Below are 20323 nucleotides of genomic sequence, written 5' to 3' on the forward strand. Positions count from 1 at the left end.
CGGATAATCTACCCCATTATCCAGGCGTGCTTGGTGGCATTCGCCAATCGAATATAGGACCCCATCCCTGATTATTAACCTGCTCGGACCTGGTGGTTTGTGCTTTTTGTTATTCATGCGTCTTCTTCCCCTCGCTGCACAGACTCTTTCAGATGTGTAAAGGGTCCCGGACACTGCCCAGATTAATTCCCATGCGCAGGTATCAGATATCGCTGCGGCTTTTTGTCATGGCGTTGGTTGTGTCTGTCAGTGTATCAAAGCGTTGAAACAGCTGGTTAGTACAGACTAGGCAGTTCTGGTACAAGCACCTGCATATCGTTGACCCTCACGACTCATCTGCAGACACAGCTGAAGAGAATTTTAGCTGCATGAGTCGCAAATGGTCTGATACCGAAAAGTCCTTTACGATGGATCGCTTCCTGCCTGCGGGGGAAGGCCTGAAGCTGTCTTCGCATGCTGAAACACGCCGGCGAAAGATTCCGGGAGCGCTAGAAGTTAGAACATTGGAGTTGGCCGAAGCCAAGAGATCAGGGTCGATAAGCTCTGAAGAGACTTTTGGTTAAGTAATACAAATCAGAGTCTTTGATTGGAGGGCGCATATGACAACTTCAGATATACAAGCCTGAAGGCCCAAGGACTGCAGTTCCGTATTATGTTTGGACAGACAAGTTGAATATCAATTCAAGACTTGAACAACCATTGGCGTAGTTGTTGCGAGGATTCCAATCGAGAGTTGATTACCGTTCCTGGTACAGTTTCGATGTGAAGGTCTTGGGGACAGAGTATGCTCGGCAGATGCAGGGTAGGCCAGATAATATAGACGTCCAGGTTAATGATCTAATTGAGAACGTCACTTGTGAGTAGTAATATCATTTATATTTTGATACCATGTGCTTTGGATTACAATTGACTGAGATGATATCAAGAACTGAATAGAGAACTCGTACAAGCCCAAGGTCGTAACTGATGTCCGCCATGATATTTAGGATTATTATCAACATTGGATGATTATTTGGTGATACACACCTGAACTGTGAATACAGATATGTGCTATACATGCGGCAACAAAAAGACCGACAAGTCAAATGATTTTTTGTGTCGATTATCGTAAGGACCTTGATCTCGGAGTGCGCATTTATTATGCCCATCAAGTACGCACGCAGAAAAGGAGTATTTTCGTCTCAACTCCCAAAATGAAAGAAGCTTCTCGTACTATACGCATGATAATTTAAGAGATTGAGCTTCGACCAGTGATTCAATGCCTCTGTTTTATCTCAACCCAAAGAACCTTCTCATAAGCCTAAGTCTAGTCTAAAACCATCCGCACAACTTGAGGCAGTGACTCAATGCCTCTTCCTCTCACGAATATATAGAACCTCCTTTCCTCCCTTCTCCTTCTTTCATCTCACTTCCTCCTCCATCTCCTCTCCTTTCTTCACTCCTTCCAACATCTCCTCTTCTGCTTTCATCTCTTCCATTATGTCATCTTCCATCATGGATCTTACAGCATCGTCTATCGCCAGCGCTAGCCAGCGGGTTATAAAGAAAGAGGAAGACGATTATGATGACGAATGCGTTCTACCCTCTTCAAGCAAGCATACAGCAATGAAGGGTGGCCCGAAGCAGGCCATCTGCATCGATTATGATGATGACGACGACGACGGCGACGACGACGACGACGACGACGAGAGTATTTCGGGGCCGTCTACCCAGCCCCAGAAAGCTCTAGGTAGTGACAGCCTAACTATCGTCAAGGACGAAAGCGATGAGGATAAGAAGAGCTTCACGATGAAAAGATTGAAGTCTCAAAATAATCAGGCCGTTACAGTCGAAGAGTTCTGTGATACGATCGTTGCTAACCCGGAGCCCAATGACGAAGATACGGATGATGAGGACGGTCCAGATTCCGCACATGAAGAGGACTCAGATTATCACGATTCAGACAATTCAGAAGATTCAGGCGACTCAGGCGACTCAGACGATTCGGAAGCTCAAGAGAAGCAAGTCAAGTCGAAACAGGGTACTCGTGATGCCTCAGCAGTCAAGAAGCTTATCAGAAAATGCGAAATTCTAAGAAACGATCTGTTCTACAGGCAGCAAAAAGGGGAAAAGTTGACCCCCAAGGAGCAGCAGAAAATAGAGACACTTAACGCAAAGATCACCAACGCGAAGAAAGCACTTGCTATTGATGCGAAGAACGCAAGAGAGTCCCCGGCTAAGACGGCTCGGGAGTACTGGCAGCGCTATTTGAAACGGAAAGAGGAAAAAGAGGACAGAAAGCGCAAACGTGCTGGTGATGAGACAACCGCGAACAAATTTCAAAAGACAGCCATTCAAGCTGGACCTTTTGGTGGAGTTGAGCACCCTTGTTTCTCGAGAGCAGCAGCCTTATTTACCTCAAGCAGGCCAGAAGACAGCGATGACGACAACACTAGACCGGCGAACAGGATCAAGGCCACAACCCATGAAGCTCAGATAAAGCAGATCATGGCTGGTATTCCTGAGGGAAACGACACTAGACACACGAAGACACAGAAGCGTGATCTAATCAAAGCTAAAAAGTGCTTCGGGTACAGAATGATCAAGGCTATTGACGGGAAGTGGAAGCTCAAAGGGATGGAAACCCCTTTGCACAACCAGCAGCTCGTGGGTGCTACCTGGATGGCCATGCGTGAAGCCATGGGATTACATCCGGCTGGAGGTATCCTAGCCGATGAGATGGGCCTAGGAAAGACGATCACTGCTCTGGCAACAATCATTGGCCATCCAGCAGAGCGAGAAGACAGAATGGAGGGTTATGGCAAGGCAACTCTGGTGATTGCTGACAGTCCCCATTCTGCCTCGAGGACGTGGATGGATCAAATCAGTAATCACACCTCGGAAAAGTTTGCCAACAAGTGCCTGGTCTACGCCAAGGATAACAGGACCGCAAAGTGGTGGAGTACAAAGAATGTGGTGTACGTTTATTGCTCAAACGTCGCTTGTTGAATAAAAGATACTGACAAATCAAAGAATCACCCACTTAAATGCACTACGTGCACAGTTTCCCAGCAAGAAGGAATACAAAAAGCTAAAGGCCCAATGGGCAGGAGATGAGGATGGGTTTCAGCAAGCTCTCTCGAAGAAGCTCGGTCAACTCTTCAAAATCAACTGGTATCGAATCATTCTGGACGAGGCTCATGGTATCAAGAATCAATATTCAAGTGGTTAGTCCCATATCTTGCTGTGTACTCCGCACACTCACATGAAATATGTGCTCTCGCAGTCTGGCGACTGAACGCCAAGTATCGTTGGGCTCTGACTGGCACGCCCCTTGCCAACAGGCTGGAAGGTGAGTATTCAGATGAGCTCATTCGTCTCTTACTCACATAACTAGAGTTCTATCCCTACTTAAAGTTCATTGGTTGCAAATTTGCAACTACAATGAGAAGATACCGGGCTGAGTACATCAGGAGCGTAAGTTTTGGCACTCGATCTATCTCTTACTCCTCTAAACGGACCTAGGGACCAGGCAGCTGAAAATTTCGATCAATTGGTGGCCCTTGTCATGATGAGACGGTAAGCTTTCGATGTTGTGAAGTTGTAGACATGGTTCTAACCTCCATCAGCCAGCAGACTGAGAAATTCCTGGGACACACCATGGTACCCCTGCCAAAAAGCCATCGCAGTGATATTTGGATTCCGCTTTCAACCTGGGAGAAGATCCATTTGGAGTAAGTACATGTCTTTGTGAAATCATGGCTTTGCGTTCTTATATTGATACCTTTTGCAGGGTCGTAGATGGTGCATACCAAGAAAAGCTTCTCAACGCCCAAAATGACCACCAAGAGACTGTCGCAAACGAACAGCAGCAGGACGTCCAGGAGAGTGAAGATTTACCCGACGACGAGAGTGAGGCCGATTTCGAAGGTGACGAGAACAACGGCTCTAAGTCTCTAGACGCGTACAGAATTCAGAGCCTGAGATGCATGAGGATTCTGCAACTGACGTCTCACCCTCTCAACCTCGAAAAGTTCTATCGAGAGGAAGACCATGAGGCATACATTGACCTGACCCTCAAGAGACTGAAATCAGAAATCACTCAGTCGAGCATTGATGCAGACCAGAAGGCGCTGGTAGTGTCTCTGAAACCAGCCTATTCTTCAGGGCTTCGACAGTTGGAGCTGGCAATCAAGGACAAGTTTGGGGGTAGCAAGGAGATGGCAGAGCTACTAGCCCTTTCAGCTAACGAAAATACGGTCAAGGATATCACCTGTGCTTTCTGTCGCAAGAGAACCCCTCCTGCGAACCCCGTTCAGAGTTCGAACGTAAGTGGGCATCTAGGTCATCCGGGGGCGTTGCTAATATGACCAGTGCGAGCATATCTACTGCAGAGACTGCATTTCCATTGCAACCAGTGGCGTAACCAAAGCCGGCCGCCCTCGTGTGGTACGTCGACCAGGACAGGATGATAGTTTCTTTGGAGACTCTTGCTAACTCTAGCTACAGCCTGTTCAATGTCGGGCATTGGGGTGCTCCCCCAAACTTGGAATGGGACATGAAATCAAGACTCCGGCTTGTATAGACGCGGCTGTGAAAGCTATCAAGGGTTTCAAGGAACCTGGACGCGATAGCATTGGGACAAGATGGACTGGGGGCCCAAAGGACAAGGCCTCGTTCTTTCGCGCCGTTTGTGGCCGCGATGACATCGACTATGGTCCTGTAAAGATGCCTCTGAGTTCCAAAGTCAAAGCCACTTTGGCAGTGATGCTGACTTGGATGAAAGAGGCCCCCGATGACAAGACCATCAGTAAGTTCTCTTGTTGTTTCCTGAATGAGATATACAAGTACTGACTCTGAGTCTAGTTTATGTGCAGTGGACTAGAACTGCAAAGTCCCTTGGCTGTGTCCTCGAAAGTATGGGAATCAACTTCCTTTACTACAACAGAATGGCGAACAAAAAACAAAAAGCTAGAGCATTGGATGAGTTCGCCAGTAACCCTGAAACCAAGATTCTTGTAAGTTCTCCCACTCTATCGCAAGCCCCAGCAAGATCTAAGAGTCATGTAGGTGTCGTCAATGAAGTGCGGTGGGCAATCCCTGAATCTCCAGATGGCCAACCGCGTCATCATCGTTGACGAATGGTGGAATAAAGCCGTCGAGGAACAAGCGTTCAAAAGAGTCTACAGAACTGGCCAGTTGAAAGAGACCCACCTTGTTCGCATTATGGCGAAAGATACCATTGATGAACGCGTCATCATGCTACAAGATGCAAAGGAAGAGGTCATCAGGGCCGCACTGCAGGATGGGGAGATGCAGCCACACTTCTCCAACTATCTTCAGTACCAAATGCTATTCTCTGGAAAGGACAAGCAGACTCTGATCGCCGAGATGGAGAAGGAGACCCGTGCCAAACAGGCCAAGCAGTGATTTTGACTGAGGAGAAACTGAAAATGGGTGACGTTCCGGGAGATATTTTTGGTAAAGAATATTGCTGGCGATCTATGGATGGCGCTTTGGGATTGAGGACGGAGATACTGCACGAAGATTCATGATGCAGATTGAGCAGATAGGCCATATTCCCCAATACCCCAGCTAGTACTCGACAACAGATTGATGATACACCATTTGACGAATTATGGCTTTTCGGCTACAGTGTTTCATGAAAGATTCAACTATTGGAACTAGTATCATACAGTCTGATTTTAAAGTCTCAGGGTAAATAGCTTGGAGAGATACTTGACGATTTTGTGACGTCTGAGGTAATCTAGAAAGAATATGTCTCAGGATCTTCGTACACTGTGATGAGTTTGTACAGGCTCCTATTGAGATCCTAATGGCACTGCGAATACTCAGTACTGAGTGAGTACCTATGAAAGATGCCGATGATCTAATCAACCATGTTTTCAACTCGCCCTTGTACAGGCCCGCGTAATCTGCTCTGGCTCCAACAGATTCGGTTACTAAAGTTTGATAGGATAGGAAATACTAAAGCCACTTACTTCTAAATCAGATAACGTGGTTATCTGTCACGTCGCTGTTTGCCAGGTTTGACGTATGTCTTCCTTGACTAATTGAGGTAGGGAGAACAAGCAAGTGCTTCGTTGGCGTTCAAGCTGAACTCAACAAGTGTGATTGGAGCAAGTGGTAAATTACCTCAACTGTTTTTTCGATCATTAATTCAGCAAACGCTGATGGTCAAATAGCCTTTGGCATGGGTGTATATGGGAAGCTGCATATGTTTGCTGAGGACCATCCTATTTCGTGACACAAACACTAATTACTTGTAGTCACCATGCTTGTCTGGAATAGAAAGTGTCTCATATCTCTCTATTGATCTGTGACCGTAGCGATATTGAATCTCTTCACATAAGCGTAGTTTCTTCGCATTCAACAGTATCTCAGGAGGAAAGAACCTATATATCATAGCAAATCATGGTTGTTCAAGATATGATTCAGTTCCTGCATGACCGCTTCATTGGAGGCAATAGTTTCTTTCACTTCTCATATTCTGCAACTCATGCAGAACTCAGAGTATCTCATCCATAGGGTCCTGCCGAGCTAGCTCTGCAGCTCGCTTGCAAGTATGTACAAAGAACCAGAACGCCATAGGATGGAACTATTGATCTCAACTCTGAGGATTGCAGTCTTATTCGCATCATCTGTAGATTAACCTGCATATCTAGGTGCAGAAAATTGTCGGTCAACCGTAACAATGAAGTAGACGAGATGGCATGCTGTGAGTTGTAAAAGGTCAGTGTATAAACCATAGAAGCCCTTCTTGAGTTCCTAAGTCATCTCAAGACTCTCCTCCACCATTTACTGTCAAGATCAAAGTTCAGAGTCCATCACATCTTACTTCAAACCACAGCCATGTCAGACTACGACCCAGTAAAGGACCAAGGTCTGACCTGTCCCTATGGCGGAATCTTGTACATCTGCGCCGACGATCCAGATCGCTTCATCGGCTGTTGCACCATCAACCCCTGCGGCGCCAGAAAAGGTCTCTGTCCTGATCAAAACCTCAGATCCGCAAGCTTCAACGCGACTCTTCAGCATGAGTTCCTCCCTCAGGCATGTATCAACGACAACGTCGATGTCAGTTGGTACACCTGCGCTGGAAACGCTCTCCCGTTTCTAGGATGCTGTGCCGTGGATCCTTGTCTCCGTGGTGTTTGCCCTCAGGGAGATTTGAGAGCTGCTAAGCTGAGCGATAAGGCCAAGAATGCACAGGTATTCCTTGACGGAGGCCCTGAGTATATGCCACGACCTACGTCTTCTGTCTTGGATCCAGGACTAGGTATCTCTTCAACCAGCCTGTGTGCTAGCCCAACCACTGCAATGATGACCATGATCTCCAGCTTCATCAATTCTTTCGCTACGGAAACAACCATTGCAACAATCACCTCCGCCAGGACAACTTTGCCATCGGAGGCTCCAGATGCACCTCCCGCGGGGCCCAAAGAGCACGGCTCGAACCGAAGACTTACCTGGCTGTTGATGTTGCTTTTCGCCGCAGTTTTTCTAGTTCTATACCTTGCGCACCATTTCTGGGGACACCCATGCTGTCCAGAGTGCGGAGACAAACCGTCCAAAGTAAAACTCGAACAGAGGCATGAACAGGAACACCGATACGAGCAACAACAACAGGAATACGAACACAACCCGAACATGCCTCCGTACCCAGATACCGATGAGACCCGAACAAGTGATGATTTCCGGAATATGAGGGAACTTTCAAGCAGGAATAGCTCCCGAACAGTCCACGAACATTCACAGAACATGCAAGGGTAAAACATGAGAATGATTCTGCTATTAAAGATGGAACTTCCCGTGACAACAAAGAAAATGGAATCCTCGACCTGCATAGAGACTCTAATCAACAAGACCTATACGCCTATGTCCTCGGAACAGTTCCAAACAGAAAGCCGTTGCCAAGAACGAATACCCAGCCAAGCTGGTAAGACGATAACTGCCGCTGAGGACCCCATTCGAAATGCAAGATATAATATCTCATCCTCTCAAAATCTTCATTTACTAAGCATCGTCATCCCCTAAAAGCCGTCATCCTCCGAAAACCATCATTTTCTAAAAAATCGCCGTCGTCTAAAAGTCATCATGGGTTCATCAATATGTGAGATGGAAGGGAGTATGGTTCATGATAGCTTCGCAGCATTAGTAGCGTCAGGGGCAGAATTTCCTCTAGCCAGGCAGAGTACGGGTCAGCTAGAGCAAGACCAACTACAACTTGTTTCTGACGTCTCAACAACTTATGAACCAACCAACATCATAGTTGTCCGGAACTTTAATCAAGACTGCGACACATTACCTGCTGAGGAGAGCCGTCTACCTTTATTTTCGACTCATCATTACAAACATGAGCGAGTGCCGGACCAAAAGCCCAAAAGATTGGTGTTTATGAGGCTTCACCAAAAACAGTGGAAAGGTAGGGGAGCTCTCACTAGAATTGCGGCCATTTCTGACGCTCGAAAACCACTCATAGAACAGGCGCTCTCTCTTCAAACTTGGCGATATTCAGGAGTTAGGAGGCCACCCCCGTCATCGAGGCGTACTCCCAACAAACTCCGGAAGCGTCGAAGGCCTGATGGATATGAAGAGTGATAGAGAAGGGATTTTATAACGGCAATCGCGTGTTTGAGGGCGCTATGATAGACATAATTTGATTTAATTTGTGGTGAATTTACATGTTGCAAGGGAAGGTTGACATTTCTTTGGACGGATACAGAGTCTGGTGTTTTGAAGGAATAGAAGAATGAACAGGGTCGGAGTTCTTGTGAATATTGGTTAGTACACGACAATAGAATAAAAGCAGGTTGAGCAACTTGACGCAGATGAAAGACCATCAACTCCTCCCCATCTTTCTGCTTCTGCCAAACTTCAACATCCCATAGTAAACTCATCTTGGAACGCCCGACAGGCCTCGTATAAACTTACCTGATGCAGCGAGTTGTTAGTTTGCATGCCCAGTTTCGAGTCAAGACGCAAGATGCTCTTCGATCGATGTGAATGATCTGACTGATCGCGATCTACCACACATATAGCCTTGCTATGGAACTCGGAAGCTGTTTACGAACAGCCCTATAAGATATCTCGGATGACACTCTCCACACGTGGATACCCGTCAAGATATTGGACTGTTATATCCGAGCCAACGATAGTAAGGGGATGCGACCAACAGAGACCTAGAGATATCTCCGCATCGCAAACAGCTTGTCTTGAAAATAGTAGTCATGTCACTGCGCATGGATCATGCATGCCAGACAGCCAGACAAGGCGATATCCGCATACTAGGGAACCAACGCTTTATATGAGAACAGAGATCCACTCCTGAGAAAAGTCTTAAGAATTCTAGACTCTGGACTAGTTTGTGTTCAAGAGCTGTTCGGGCACGCGGCCGAGTTATTACTAAACTGCTTAAGCACTTAGCAGCCAGCTCATTCCTATGCCAGAACGAAGATTATCTCGATTTCACGAGAAATCCTGATGAGTAAATCGAAGTCACCATCGGCTTATCATGAGCTTGAATCAATCTTTGTTCGTTCGGCGTTGTTCTGGTAGCTTCGTACCACAGCTACCCAGGTTTGAAGAAAGTAAAAGGAGCAATGGCTCACGACAGCGCATTGCGAACGCCAAACCATCATATCATCATAGATTTCAGAATTTTAATCATTTTCATTGATCTTGTAAAAGGAAACAATGGTATCGTCACTGTAATCCACAGTGAAGAGCATATTTGATCGACAAACTTCGCTTAAGCGAAGCCTTCGCGGTACGTGAGCGGAGATTATTAAACTCCGAATAGTAGCGAGCAGCAGAGTTTTTACTGTAGAATCATAGAAAGACCAGTAGAACTCTTGTTGTTAAGGTTGAACCGAAAGCCTTCGCCGTGAAGCCAAGACGACGACTGGAATGCAATACGTCTGGTGTTGATCCAAAAAGACTTTCACAAGCAGACTGAGAACAAAGTCGGATCATGGTTACGCAACTATGAGCAGGCAGGCAAGGCACCTCGAATTCTTGAAAATGGTGATTCATAAATCAGCTGTTCAAGGCGAAAATGATAACTGATAATAAGCATCGTCAGCGAGAGCTTTCTCAGCTTCGGCGCGGTACCTGTGGCTTGAACACTCGCAAACTTAAGAAAGAAGGGGACAGTGTCACGGATTCAGCACCAGCCCTCGTGGCAAACGTGAGCTAGGCGAATCTATGAAATACCTTTCGGTCCTTCTTGGTGACCGAGATGCCCGACATAGAGAGAGAACCGTAGTGAAAGGTTTTTTTTTTTCTTTTTAAATGTTTGTCAGGAACTGAGGCGGCTCTGATCTTGACAAGTGCCCTAGTAACTTAGCTGGGCAACCCTGAATCATGTCCAGGAACAGGCGTGTTGGTCCCTGGCCTAGAAACGACCAGGGCCCGGCTGTTGGCTAGTCGTTTGCAAGCCCGTTTGTCAGCCATAATCATTTGGACAAGGACGGATACAGCCAACAGTGTGCAGGAGAAATGCGGGAACTGCACTGAGGGAAAGACTGTGGTGAGAGACACACTTCATATTTGTTGGTCCTTCGTCTGCTGTTGCACCAACGCCAAGACCGAATATCTCGCACGAGCCTTGGTCCTGTTGATCGTGTGAGATCTCCATGGCCAAGAACTGGGAGCGATCATGGATGAAATGCGGAGGTGCGGATAGTTTCCAGGGGCTGAGCTGAGTTGAGCAGGGATGAAGGGAATAATGAGGGTTACCTATATCGCCAAGAATGTTTATGCTTCGGCTCTCCGCTTTGCTTTCTTGTTCATCATGGTCAGTAAGCTGAACATCGATTTAATACAGAGCACCTGGCATTTTGCTCCATCGAGTATCCAGGAACAGGAAACATACTTGTCTTGCCTGATCCCGCTGCCACCGCCATCAGAGGTGACATGCATGTTGATTCACATTTGCTGGACCCTCGATTTGGGTCTCGACACCCGCTCCTCCCACTCACTCGCAAGCTGGACGCCCCAAGTGCGGATCGGTAGGGCAGATCACCCTCTTGATTGGCCGCTATAGAGATCGTCCCTCTCGCGGCTCAAAAGCCTGACAGGATTACTGTTGGTCTCGCCCAGTCGCATTGCGAGAGGATTGCGAGATTTGGTTAGCCCCAAAGACTGATGGCGGCGCCTTGACGGGCGTGGCACGCGGAGGTGGTCGTCAATGGTATCGCTTCTGGTCTCCCTTACATAGCGTGCAGCTAAACGACAGGGTTTTAAGCCCAGCTGTCACTTTGCATTGAGCTCAAAGTGGGAGAGCGATTACTGCGGTGTGGGCGATGAAAACATTGACTGGGTATAGTGTTGTATCCGCTTCGGTCCAGACGGTACAGGTACCAGTAAGTTATCGTTATATACTCGGTGTAATGCCGTAATCGACCATGTTTTTCTGGTCTTCTTCCCGCGATCTAAGTCAGTAAATCGTTCGTCCCGAACTCTGGGCGTGTGGAATGAAGATAATCTCGTCCCGGAAACGCACATTCGTCCACTTACATTACCGCCCTCGTGTCTCTGGATTTATCCCACTTTGGTTTTGGCATCCCTCGACAATTTTAAGTGAATTTATCGTGAGTCGTGGCTCAGCAAGTGTCGGAGAAGCAGCCATCAAATTCGAGTCGGATTAATCAAGCCAATCCTTCATTGGTTGTTAGTGGAGAGTTTGGTGACGCCCTCTCAAACTCAAGATCCTAAGGAGGTCTCTCGGTTGTTGAAGTACTTGCCTCAACTTGGTTGCGCCTTTCCGCCTCCGGACATCACTGCATTGCACCTGCCTCCCCAGACTAGAATAGGGCAATAAGATTTCTCGATCTAGTAAGTGCTACTGAGCCAAGCACTTACACATCCACCACGGGAATATCGTTATCGGCCTCAGATTTCACAACCACATAAAGGATATTATCCTGACAGGTTATACAGGGTCATCTTTTTCATGACTGATCATAAAGAGATCCCATAAAAGAAAAACGACAAAAGTTCCCCCGTTTCGGGCTTGACCCCAGTCCCGGGGTTCGGTTGGCAATCAATTCATTCATACATACCTGAGTGACAGGAACGGAGATCAAAGTCAAATTCTTGTGGGCTTGAGACCAAAGACGGGATCCTACCTAAGATAATTCGCCTACGGGTCTCCCACGCGGCAAACATCTCGGCCATCATTACACGGCACACGCCTCTACTTTTTTACTACTCTTGGGGGGGGTTTTTCAGAGTTTCGGGTGACCGCTTTGGCTTTCCTTGGTTTTAAAGAGCATTTGGTTAATAAGAAGCTAAACCCTCGATTCCTCCTCCCTTGTTGCAGGGGTCAACTTCCCTGGTCTCCAACCTCGAAGTTGACTATCTCGCGATGCGATTGTCACCAGTGTCACCAGTCGATTCCAGTTGGTCATCACAACTCGCTTCTTAATATATCGATACTAAGACATCGACAGTCTAACGACAAGCAACGATCCGCATCTCTGACACATACCTACCGATTTGAAGGGATCGACGATTCTCATCCACTTCCCTCCATCATCTCCACCATGCCTCCCTGGCTTCAAGAAGGCGATGCCCAGAGCTTTTCGCCATGGACAGATTCAACGAGGGCTCTCAGCCTCGAGCCACGTCGAGTAAAGCAGTTCACCATGGCTGCTCTTACTCCCCATCAGACATATGTTATTCATGTTGCGACTCTCACCGTAGCATCGATGAGCATACTTGCAACAATAATAACTTCGTTCTGGTTCTTTCGAATGAGGCGGAGTTTCCGCCATGAGTGAGTCTCATATCTCCTCCTTCACCCTCTATTGCTGACCCTTGAAAAGCCTCATCATGTTGCTCATTTATAGTGATATGTTCAAGAGTTTCTGGTTACTTGTCTTCCCCGCCGTGGAACTTGTCGCTGGGAAAATTGAAACGACTGAGACCTTCTGTCAAGTCAGCGGGTTCTTCCTTGCTCTCAGTATAGAAGCTTCTGATGTTTCGGTCGCTCTCATCTCAGTACATACTGCATTGTACATCTTTCGTGGAGAGCAAGGCCTCTACCCATATCGAAAGGCGGCCTACGCTCTTGCCGCCATTATACCTGTTGTGATGGCTTCATTAGCATTCATCGAAAGCCCCGGTTACATTAACACTGGCCAGTTTTGCTATCTACCGTTCAACCCGATGTGGAAGAGACTGGCGCTCTCTTGGATTCCTCGCTATATGGCTTTCACTGTTATTCTCTGCCTATGTATAGGCGTATACGTTTACGTTCGAGTGTTGATGAGACGATTTGGCTCCGGGAATGAAAGTTCGAAGAATACCCTTTCAAAAACGTCCGGTCTTGAAAGTCTCGATCCCTTGCAACAAGGAATCACCACTGTACCACCGACTCCTACGATAAGATACCACGGCCTAATTCCTTCTTCCAACCCTTCGCGGCGCAATTCCTTTACTATACTCGAAGATCGGACCACAAGACCTCCACTCGTGGCATTCAACTCTTTCCATTTGGACATGTCCGGATCCACGCATCCCAACAGGCTTCATTCGGCACGACTAGCGCGGAGAGGATCGACTCAGATGTGGATGGCCAACTTTGGTACGGATCTGACATCTCAGTCTGAACAGGCAGAAGTTGAATCCCAGAATTCGACGGGAACAACTCGCTGTGGTTCAGACGATGTGATTGCCCCTTTAGCCACCCATACAAAGCCTGAACCTGTCCACCAAACACCTCTCCACGATGTTGTCTCACCATCATATACTATACAGACCGACTTCTTTCATCGATCTGATGGCTCAAACGCTCCATCTAGGCCGCCATCTATACCTAATCTTTTCGCCATACTCCGTCGCACACCAGACAGTCCACGCAGCAACGGCACCGACCTCGTCTTGACTCAGAGCGATTTCAACGCACCTGGTACTGTCAAGTCACGTGAAAAGATCTTGCGACAACTCCGGTTACTATTTATTTATCCGATAGTCTACGTCGCCATTTGGATTCTGCCCTTCATCGTACAACTTACTGGATATGGACGAGGAGCCCCCTATGGCATGAGACTGGCCAGCATCATATTTCTGTGTTTCCACGGCTTGGCTGATGCCGTGGTCTTCTCTTTGAAAGAGAAGCCTTGGAGGCATAGTCAGGCTTTCAAACGCATCAACGTCCAATTTTGGAAAAGACGACAGGAAGTGCCCGATGTGGGTGCAAGAGTCGGACGCACAAGAGAGGAAATGACACTCGATTCTCGATTCGCAAAAAAGAGGCGACAACAGGAACAAGCTGAGTGGGAAATGGATCGTCAGGCTGGAAATGAGGCCCGCAAAGCAGCGAGGGCAGTCCCCCAGTGGTGGGATGCCGAAGAGTAATGAGGAACTACATGGCGTGTAAATAAGAGCTGCATGACAAAGGTCGAGAGCTTTGGAAAGCGTGCGGAGGATGATACCCAGGATTTCATAGGTATAGATCATGACGGGGCATCATGAACTTGCATTAGATGGCGTTGCGCATTTGGGATGCATTGGGTGGTTATTTGGCGTGTATGTCAAACATGTTTTAGATTAGACGGAGAAATATCAGCATCCAAAAGGGATTTGTATTCGTGTTTGATCATTTGAATGATACTCCAAAGTCGTTTGATGTCGTTACTCTAGCAAAACAGATTTATGCATTGCGCCATTTGGTATAATGTGCAATTCGAGCGCTCAATCGCGATTCCTCCTTTTTCAAGTTTGGCTGCGCATAGAAAACTTCGAATCGAATAAACTCTTCCATCCATATTCCAGTATTATTTTCCCTTCTCTATCCCTCGCGGTAGAACTTGAGGAAAGCCTTAGCAATAGCAACACCATCATGAGGAAGTGGCGCGCGTTTCATAGCTTCGTTATACACTTCATCCGTGAAGATGCCAACCGTATGACGATTGAAGAGAATCTCGGAAATAATCTCGTTGGTGAACTCGGGGTGTCCTTGAACTGTGAGATATCGTCCAGGCGAGTAGAAGCCCTGCACTTCGCAGATCTCATTCGAACCGAGAGGGATTGAACCCTTGGGAAACTCATCTACAATGTCGCGATGCATTTGGTGAATGCGCTGTGTAACAAAGTCAGTGAAACAGTCGTACAATCACGCGCGCAACAAATGGGTCTTACCATCTTGTCCAATCCGAAAATCTCCTTGCCCTTGTCTGTCAGATCAACTTCTGTGACTGCAACCTCCCATCCCTTATTGCTGCGTCCCAACTTGGCGCCCTCAGCTCGTCCGACGATCTGGTGGCCGAAACATACGCCTACTACTCGGATGCGATTCGTATCGATGGCTTTTTTTGTGAATTCGACGAGCTTGATGATCCAGGGGTCGTTATCGAACGCTGTGTGTCGAGAACCAGTGATAAGAACCGCATCGATTTCGTCGAGGGATGGATACGAGTGTAGTTCGTTCACGACATCGTAGCCCTTGATAGTAACGAGATCTTCGAGCTTCTGAGGCTTTGCAGCTTCTTGGAGGAGCGCAGTGAAGACACCCGTGTAGCCACCGAAGCGATCGCGAGTTTGGGGCTGCGGGGTGTCAGCTTCGAGGATGGCGAGACGAAGAGGAGCCATTTTGGGTAATGTTTGGATGTAAGGAGAGAATAGTTTACAGGGTCAGGAAGTTTGAGCTGGAAATATGACTCTTGAGCGAAAACGGCCAGGGCGCAGGCTGCAAGGCCCGTCTGGAGATGGACCCTTCCTGCTCGTGTAACGGCGGGACCGATAGCGGGGTGGACATGAGGCGAGATAAGCGGGCAGAATTGGAGACAATGATGTTATACTACCGAATAGGGAAGCGGTGAGAAGCAGGTAGTTGGAGGTAGAAAGTACTTGGTAACGTTACAGGCGGTCTTCGATGCGTACTTTAGACTGACGGGAATAATTATGAGAGCCCGGTATAGATTCATATGGAAACATTGTCTTTTCAGGTGGAAATTATTCATAATTTGTGGTTGTGTCCGAGTATAAGGAGCATGTAAATCACTGAGATATCTTGGCTTCTAATACTCTAATGATATGATGCAACCATCTCTGATAAATTGTTGAATTCACAAGATACATACTACATACCTAGTGCTTTCATGTTCTAGATACTTGCTCAACAGAGTGAGATTTACTGTCTAGGCCTGTTAATTACAAGGGATAAATAACAAAGTTAATGTAGGGCTGATTGGCATCAGCAGGGCACCTTGCATATAAATGTCACGCATAGAGTTACGTCGTGCAAGCCATTTCCATCGCAATGATAAAATAATGCCTAAAGACTGGGCGAATGCAGAGAAAATGCATGTATACAACTAATGCTATAGCTTTCTCATCCTCAGTAAGCACAGCTACTGCAAAGTCGTTGACTCTGACCCAACTGTAAGGATGGGGCGAGCCCATCAAGTGACATTGATGTTCCCTGCAAAATTATTCTTGGTGACGTCTTGACCATTTAAGCTTTGACTTACAACTTACATAAAACACATGCAGGGACTCTTGTGAGTTTTGTTTTTTTTAAACGTCTAGGTGGCTTTTTTTCTTCTTTTGCGCACTTTTATTCCTTTCTTCTCATTTTTGCATCAGACATGGCGGTTTCTGTCAATATGGCTTCGAGATTGTCTCTGGGCGGCTTTTTGGCCAAAGCGAGAGCTGCTTTGACAGCTCCGGCGGCGCAACGAAAGGGGCCTCTTACTTTTGTTGTAGGGAATGAATCAGCCGGTGAGTCAAGTGCTAGTTATAACTGAAGACAGTCTCAGCTAATAGAACTAGACCTCGATTCTCTCTGCTCAGCTCTTGTCTACGCTTATATGCGCACTCATACCCCTCCTCATACCCTACACATTCCCCTCTCAAACCTGCCCCGCGATGACCTCGCTCTTCGCACCGAGATGTCAGCAGTTCTCAAACACGCTGGACTCACTCTCAAAGATCTCCTAACTCTATCTGAACTTCCAGACTTGAAATCTGAGGAAACACACTGGTTGTTGGTTGATCATAACTCCCTCACAGGTCCACTTAAGAAGTTTTCGGATCATGTTACTGGTTGTGTCGATCACCATGCCGATGAGAACGTCATTGGCAAAGATGCAGACCCAAGAGTCATTGAACCTTGTGGGAGCTGTATGAGTTTGGTGGTCGATGAGACGAGGAAGACCTGGGAGGAGATTTCGCACCAGGATCCTGAGGATAGCGATGCGGCTACGGAGAACGACAAGCTTACTAGACTTGCGCTTGCTCCTATTATTTCCGACACGATAAATCTCACGGCCAAGGAAAAGGTTCGAGAGAAGGATTCGAAGGCGGTTGAATTCCTCGAGGGGCGCATTCACGACAAATCCTTCAACCGCACAGCCTACTTTGACGAGATCTCCGCTGTGAAGGAGGATATTTCTGACTTGAGCTTCCGCGACATTCTGCGCAAAGACTACAAGGAATGGGATGGTTCAGGCCTAAAACTTGGAATAAGCTGCGTGGTACAAGACTTCAACTACCTCGTCGACAAAGCCGGTGCTTCAGAGCCGTTGATCGATGCCTTTGAGGACTGGGCGAAGGAGCGCGAGCTCGATGTGGCAAGCATAATGACAACGTCCCATCCCAATGGGGAGTTTCAGCGCCACCTGCTTGTCTGGGGTGTCACTGACCAAGGTCGTGAGGCGGTGGATAGGTTTGTGCAAGCTGGTGATAAGTTGAAGTTGGAGACGTGGAAGGAGGGAGAGCTGGATCATCATGGGCATAAGAGGTTTGCCTGGAGGCAGAAGGAACTTGCTGCTAGTAGAAAGCAGGTTGCGCCTTTGTTGAGGGAGGCTCTTAAGAAGAGTTGACTGCAAGGGCTGCAGAGTTCCAAGATATAACTGCATGAATGGAGAGCGATACGTCACTGAAAGAGGATATATTATTGCAAGTCATGAGGTTCTACTTGAGACCTTGACCGAGAAATCATATTCCTAGATGCATCATGATATTGTTACATATGATTTGTTATACACAAGACCCGAACCCATACTATGCTTTTCCAATGCTTATTCGTGAAACTATTGTTCCTCAGTCAAATCCGGTTCCTTAGACGCATTCATGCCTTGATACATTCTCTGCCTAGCAAAGTACCCAGAAGTCTCAGTATGGAGAGCCTCAACCTCCTTTAACATCTTGAGATACTCTCTGTTCGCCAACCTCTGCTTGCCATAATGTGAATGTCCTCTAAGATCACCAGCGTTCGATTCCAAGAGCTTTGCGGCCGCTGGATCAGCAACCCTGATGCACGCCTTGAGCGAGCCGTACAGTGGGCCAAACATGGGTAGGGGTTTAGGCTCGTTGATCATCTCATCATACACCCAATGTAGATTCTCGATGCAAAAGACCTGGTTATTGGTATGTGCCATAGCTTCGTAGACCGTTTTGTAGACATATGAGCTCCTGGGTTTCTTGAAGAGAGATGGTCTGCGGAATGTGTCCCAGAATCGGGGCCAGTCCCCTCGTTTCGCGTAGGCGGATAGCAGACTGCTCGTTTGAGTGTTGTTGAATCGACAGTCCTTCTGCACCATGAGTGTTTCGAGGTTCTTCTGAGCACGCGCAAGCTGAGGTTGTCCGAATGATGGTGATGACAGACCTCCCTCGATGAGCGTGAAGAACATCTCATCGGTCCAGATGATCATGCCTCGCTCCTCGGCCGTTAATAGGATCTGATCGACAAGAGTGAGCCGTGACCCGGAAGCAGGCTCGGCTGCAGGCGCTGTCATAGCATCGCGGATGAACTGATAGATTTGGCTCTGACCAAGGGGTAATCCAACCAGCTGAATGTGTTCAAAGCGCTTACGGACCTGTTCCAGATCCGGAGTCGGCTGCGCTGAGTGATCATGCAGGTCAGCGATTTCATCTGATGCGACGGGAGAAGTGTGAATAATACGTGAAGGCTCTGGTGAAAGCCGTCGGGCGCTCGTGGTGTAGGCGCGTCGTTGTTGGGACGCTTTGTGTAAGGCTTGCCATTGTTGAGCAGATTCTGACTTGGGGAGCTGAACTTTGGCGGCCAGAAGTTCATCAAGCTCCTCAGGGCTGTTGATCTTCTCACCACGAGCTTGCTTGTTTTCTCGCAAACTCTTCTTGAGAACGGTCTGCCACAAACTCTCGAGGTCAAGCTCTGCACGCCTGGATTCTGTCATACACTGGATAACAACTGTGGTGCCTGTTTGAGGAGCACCAAAACCAGAGAAACGGCCGCTATCGTCCACCTTGGCAGCTTCATCGATGCTGTCGCTGTTGGAGGAGAAGTTCACGCAGACCCATCCTGTCGAGATACCATTGTCACCACCAGGAATAATAGCAGTATTCGTACCCATTAGCTTGGCCTTTTTCCGAAGTCGACGGAGCTTCGTCCTTAGTTCACCAGGCCCAATCAATCCATCGGCTCTTGCAGATATGTTGTGGTTTTTTCGGAGCCATCGCACAAAGCGACCAGATGAAATGTGAAGATGTCGTTCGCTTCGAGCTGTCGCAAAAAGCATGATCAAGTTGGGACCAAGAGCAGCTGGAGGATCAAGGTCGCGCATGTCAAGCATAGAAATCTCATCTAATCCCATATCCTCGAATATGTATTTCACCATTGGTTCTAGGACCTCTGGTGCACCTTCGGGTATTTTTGGTAATTGGACGGCATGCTGATTCTCGGGGTGTCGCGGGGGTTCGACTTCAAGAAACCAGGGAACATCTTCAGGATCTTCGGCCTCTTCTGTAGCTTCGAGTTTCGAATTGAGAGCATCGCTTGGAGGAACCGGACTCGAAGACTCTTTTTCGATTATCGTATCGTTCACTTTAACATCCGAATAGAACCTTGTCGCTAGAGGAAGCCGTCGTGAAGTGGTCTGTGGCAAGCTGCGAAAAGAGCTTGTGGCTGGCCTTGATACAACAGCACGAATAATAGCGGATTGGCATTGGCGGCAACTCAATGCCGCAGCCGCAGGTCGAGTGAGCATGTTGAATTTGATCTCTCGATTGAGATGCAAGACTAGAAAATCAGAGTCACGGAGCTAAAGAAGCGTAGAGCGTCATGGCTGAATTTGGTACAGTCCAGTTATGAAGTGGAGAAGAACGGTTTACAGCTCTCGATCGGCCGAGGCGGGCTCCATAGAATAAAATCTGCACCCTGGAGAGCACCTACACCAGAGAGTACCTAGACAGAACCTCAACTTCAGGTCTAATCAGGGCCAAAATGGACTAGAAGCTCCGTTAGAGCCTCGACATCAATATGATTTGCATGAAAAATTAACAATAATATTTCCAATATTTTCTCAATCCGTCTCTATTGAAAGTCTAGTGCACC

General features: G+C 47.5%; 7 protein-coding genes across 7 annotated transcripts; 4 read left to right on the plus strand and 3 right to left on the minus strand.

Annotated features, from left to right (window-relative positions):
- Positions 1 to 1494: 1494 nt before the first annotated feature.
- FOBCDRAFT_187457 (SNF2 family N-terminal domain-containing protein) lies at positions 1495 to 5598 on the plus strand (the record flags this gene model as incomplete). Its single annotated transcript, XM_059608657.1, has 11 exons — positions 1495 to 2957; positions 3013 to 3206; positions 3266 to 3331; positions 3377 to 3456; positions 3512 to 3558; positions 3609 to 3713; positions 3773 to 4307; positions 4354 to 4428; positions 4489 to 4789; positions 4846 to 4997; positions 5050 to 5598. 11 exons carry the CDS (start codon positions 1495 to 1497, stop codon positions 5407 to 5409), a joined length of 3378 nt encoding a protein of 1125 aa, XP_059465596.1. The 3' UTR covers positions 5410 to 5598.
- A 1254-nt stretch (positions 5599 to 6852) lies between these two features.
- Positions 6853 to 7773, plus strand: FOBCDRAFT_205047 (uncharacterized protein; the record flags this gene model as incomplete). The annotated part of the gene is made up of 1 exon (XM_031188858.2): positions 6853 to 7773. One exon carries the CDS (start codon positions 6853 to 6855, stop codon positions 7771 to 7773), a length of 921 nt encoding a protein of 306 aa, XP_031036123.2.
- A 2539-nt stretch (positions 7774 to 10312) lies between these two features.
- FOBCDRAFT_229029 (uncharacterized protein) lies at positions 10313 to 10985 on the minus strand. The gene has a single exon (XM_059609799.1). It carries the CDS (start codon positions 10637 to 10639, stop codon positions 10448 to 10450), a length of 192 nt encoding a protein of 63 aa, XP_059467749.1. The 5' UTR covers positions 10640 to 10985; the 3' UTR covers positions 10313 to 10447.
- Positions 10986 to 12548: 1563 nt separating this feature from the next.
- Positions 12549 to 14364, plus strand: FOBCDRAFT_296884 (G protein-coupled glucose receptor regulating Gpa2-domain-containing protein; the record flags this gene model as incomplete). Its single annotated transcript, XM_031188856.2, has 2 exons — positions 12549 to 12781; positions 12831 to 14364. The coding sequence occupies 2 exons, from the start codon at positions 12549 to 12551 to the stop codon at positions 14362 to 14364; spliced, it is 1767 nt and encodes a 588-aa protein (XP_031036121.2).
- Positions 14365 to 14568: 204 nt separating this feature from the next.
- Positions 14569 to 15774, minus strand: FOBCDRAFT_229032 (class I glutamine amidotransferase-like protein). The gene is made up of 2 exons (XM_031188855.3): positions 15148 to 15774; positions 14569 to 15088 (listed from the first exon to the last, which is right to left on the minus strand). The coding sequence occupies exons 1-2, from the start codon at positions 15595 to 15597 to the stop codon at positions 14798 to 14800; spliced, it is 741 nt and encodes a 246-aa protein (XP_031036120.2). The 5' UTR covers positions 15598 to 15774; the 3' UTR covers positions 14569 to 14797.
- An 839-nt stretch (positions 15775 to 16613) lies between these two features.
- FOBCDRAFT_242514 (exopolyphosphatase) lies at positions 16614 to 17831 on the plus strand (the record flags this gene model as incomplete). Its single annotated transcript, XM_031188854.3, has 2 exons — positions 16614 to 16728; positions 16780 to 17831. The coding sequence occupies 2 exons, from the start codon at positions 16614 to 16616 to the stop codon at positions 17829 to 17831; spliced, it is 1167 nt and encodes a 388-aa protein (XP_031036119.3).
- Positions 17832 to 17920: 89 nt separating this feature from the next.
- On the minus strand, positions 17921 to 20128 carry FOBCDRAFT_229035 (uncharacterized protein). The gene has a single exon (XM_031188852.3). It carries the CDS (start codon positions 19974 to 19976, stop codon positions 18042 to 18044), a length of 1935 nt encoding a protein of 644 aa, XP_031036117.2. The 5' UTR covers positions 19977 to 20128; the 3' UTR covers positions 17921 to 18041.
- Between the last annotated feature and the right edge of the window lie 195 nt (positions 20129 to 20323).

This window comes from Fusarium oxysporum, chromosome VIII (assembly GCF_013085055.1).
Source record: "Fusarium oxysporum Fo47 chromosome VIII, complete sequence".
Lineage (NCBI taxonomy): Eukaryota > Fungi > Ascomycota > Sordariomycetes > Hypocreales > Nectriaceae > Fusarium > Fusarium oxysporum.